Source organism: Propithecus coquereli, unplaced genomic scaffold (genome assembly GCF_000956105.1).
Source record: "Propithecus coquereli isolate 6110/MARCELLA unplaced genomic scaffold, Pcoq_1.0 Scaffold427, whole genome shotgun sequence".
NCBI lineage: Eukaryota > Metazoa > Chordata > Mammalia > Primates > Indriidae > Propithecus > Propithecus coquereli.
In genome coordinates this window covers 1,592,754-1,595,241 of record NW_012150030.1, presented here as the reverse complement: position 1 = coordinate 1,595,241, position 2,488 = coordinate 1,592,754, and the positions used below count along the sequence as shown (strand labels likewise).

The following is a 2,488-nucleotide window of genomic DNA, read 5'->3' as shown; positions in this document are numbered from 1 at the left end:
TAGAGACGGGGTCTCGCTCTTACTCAGGCTGGTCTCGAACTCCTGAGCTCAAACAATCCGCCCGCCTCGGCCTCCCAGAGTGCTAGGACTACAGGCGTGAGCCACCACGCCCGGCCCAGACTCCATGTTCTTATCTTGATGATACAGTGTGCCTTCTGTATCTGTGGATTCAGCAACCAACTGTGGATTGAAAATATTCAAAAAAGTAATAAATAACAATACAACAATAAAAAAGATACAAATGAAAAAATAACAGTATAACAACTATTTATATGCAATTTACACTGTATTAAGTAATTTAGAGTATAAATATGAGTAATGTAGAGATGATTTAAAGTATACAGGAGGATGTGGGTAGGTTACATGCAATATTATTCCATTTTATGCGAGGGACTTGAGCATCCACAAATTTTGGTATCTGTGGGAGTCCTGGAACGAATCCCCCGCAGATACTGAAGGACGACTTCATTTGCTTTTCATCTCCTAAACAATGGAGTTGTGTATCTTATCAAATATTCCTCTTTATTTTTTTTTTATTTTTTTTTATTGGGATGGGGGTGTGGCCAGGAGGACTAATCATAGGATGCTACACATACCGCTAAGAATTCTGCCTTATTTTCTTTCATATTTGTCTAGCTTATAAATGTGACAGATGTTAGGAAACCTGTTATCTGTACCTACAAGGTTAAAATATATGATGAGGATACAGCTCTTCCTTGAATCAAGCTTTCTGATAGTCTAGGTCAGTGGCTTTCAAATTTCTTGTCAGTGACCCCCAGCAACAGTGTGACCCATGGGGACGTAATCATGTATGACTGAAGCAACATTTCATGAACAGTGTTTTCCATTATAACCACAGCACATTCTTATGTTTTCTGTCCTATTTTAGTTTATTTCACCAGAAGTAATTCTGGTTGCAGACCATTAAATTGATTTCACAACCCATGAATGGGTTGCGTGATCTGCAGTTTGGAGATCACTGGTCTAGGTCTGTAGTACCTTCATGCCGTGTCATTAACTTAAAGGCTGATTCCCATTTTCTGCCGACTTTAAACATTCTCCTGACTTGCTATCTGGTCGGTTTAGTTGGTCAAACATAAATTAATCATTTGCAGTGCTCCTTGTGCTTTTGGAGATAGACAGTAACGTGCAGGGTAGTTCTTTACAGATTGCACATCATTCAGCTCCCTGCGGGCCTTACAGACATACGTGAACTGTGCTTGTGAGCTGTTCCCGTTCTAGAGCTGAGGACACGAGGCACAGAGAGGTGAATGGGCTACGCGGCTAGAAGACAGCGCCCGGGTCTGTGGCTTCCTGGTTGCGGTGTGCTCGCCCACACGTCCACGTTCTATTTTTTCTTATTCTATCAGTACTTTGTGGCATTTTCTCTTACTCTGTCGCCATTTCCTGGCTTCTTGTTATTCAGTCTGGAATCACCTTATTCTGCTCTGTTACCTTGCTTAGGAGCCTCCATAGTTTGCTGTCTCTTCTGGATGCGGCTGGAGGAGGGGGGAGGAGGGGTATTTGTATACACAAGGAGTGCAATGCGCACTACCCAAATATTCCTCTTTAAATTGACGACCCGCTTACTTCTCACCTTTTGCAAGTGTACAAACCCTGGAAGTTTGTGCTTTGGGTACTAGGTTCAAACCCAGCCTGCTTTCCTTTCATTCTTCACCCCACCAGATTTTTTTCTTGTCTATGAGGCAATTCACCAAGACATATTTTTTGGAAGATGGTAACACATTTAAAAAATAATAAGAAGAAGAAATATAAAGATAATTCAATGATACAAGTTTGGAATCATCCTAAGTGGCTTGCTGTATCCCCCAGTGCCGGTGCTGGGCTTTCACAGAATTTGGGAGAAGAGCGGATGTGAGGGAGGCAGCTCTATCTTAAGATGAGCTGGGTGCGGGATCTCAATGAGGATGGCAGTGCTCCCTGGGAGGTGCTGGAAAATGTGTTGGGTGTGGAGAGATTGACTGTTCCAATAACTGGGGGAGGGGGTGCTATCAGGATTTAGTGGGCGAGGAACAAATCTGCTAAGGTCCTACAATGAAGGAAACAGTTCCACACAACTTAAAACACCCCGCTGGAAATTTAAGTAGGTAAACATCTGTACAATTGCCTCAGCCTAGCTCTTAAACTCCATTTTATATATTTTTAAAAGGATTTCTTGCGTGGTTTTAATATCGATTGAATTTTCCAGGAATGAAACTCCCATCTAAATCGAGGGAAGATTGCACTTTGTTTGTTTCGGAAATTTACCAAGAATTGTTCAACACTTCGAAATATCCCATCGTCAATGACAAGTCTGCTTCTGGTATTTGAGTCAACAATCCAACGCACCTGTATCAGTTTGCATTTGAAACTGTCACATCCACGTTGATTCTGCTTATGTATGCACACAAATATGCTCAGTTAGCCTTGATCTCCAAATGTTAAATATTAGGAAAAAGTGTCAAAATAAATATTGAGGATTCTGTTA

General features: G+C 41.6%; 1 protein-coding gene across 1 annotated transcript in view; it reads left to right on the top strand.

Moving 5' to 3' along the window:
- The window catches only part of WLS (wntless Wnt ligand secretion mediator), a 127,410-nt gene extending 124,922 nt beyond the window's left edge, over positions 1 to 2,488 (top strand). The window contains exon 12 of the mRNA XM_012653773.1: positions 2,210 to 2,488. Coding sequence (XP_012509227.1) covers positions 2,210 to 2,331 — 122 coding nt within the window. The 3' untranslated portion in view covers positions 2,332 to 2,488. The remainder of the gene's footprint in view (positions 1 to 2,209) is intronic.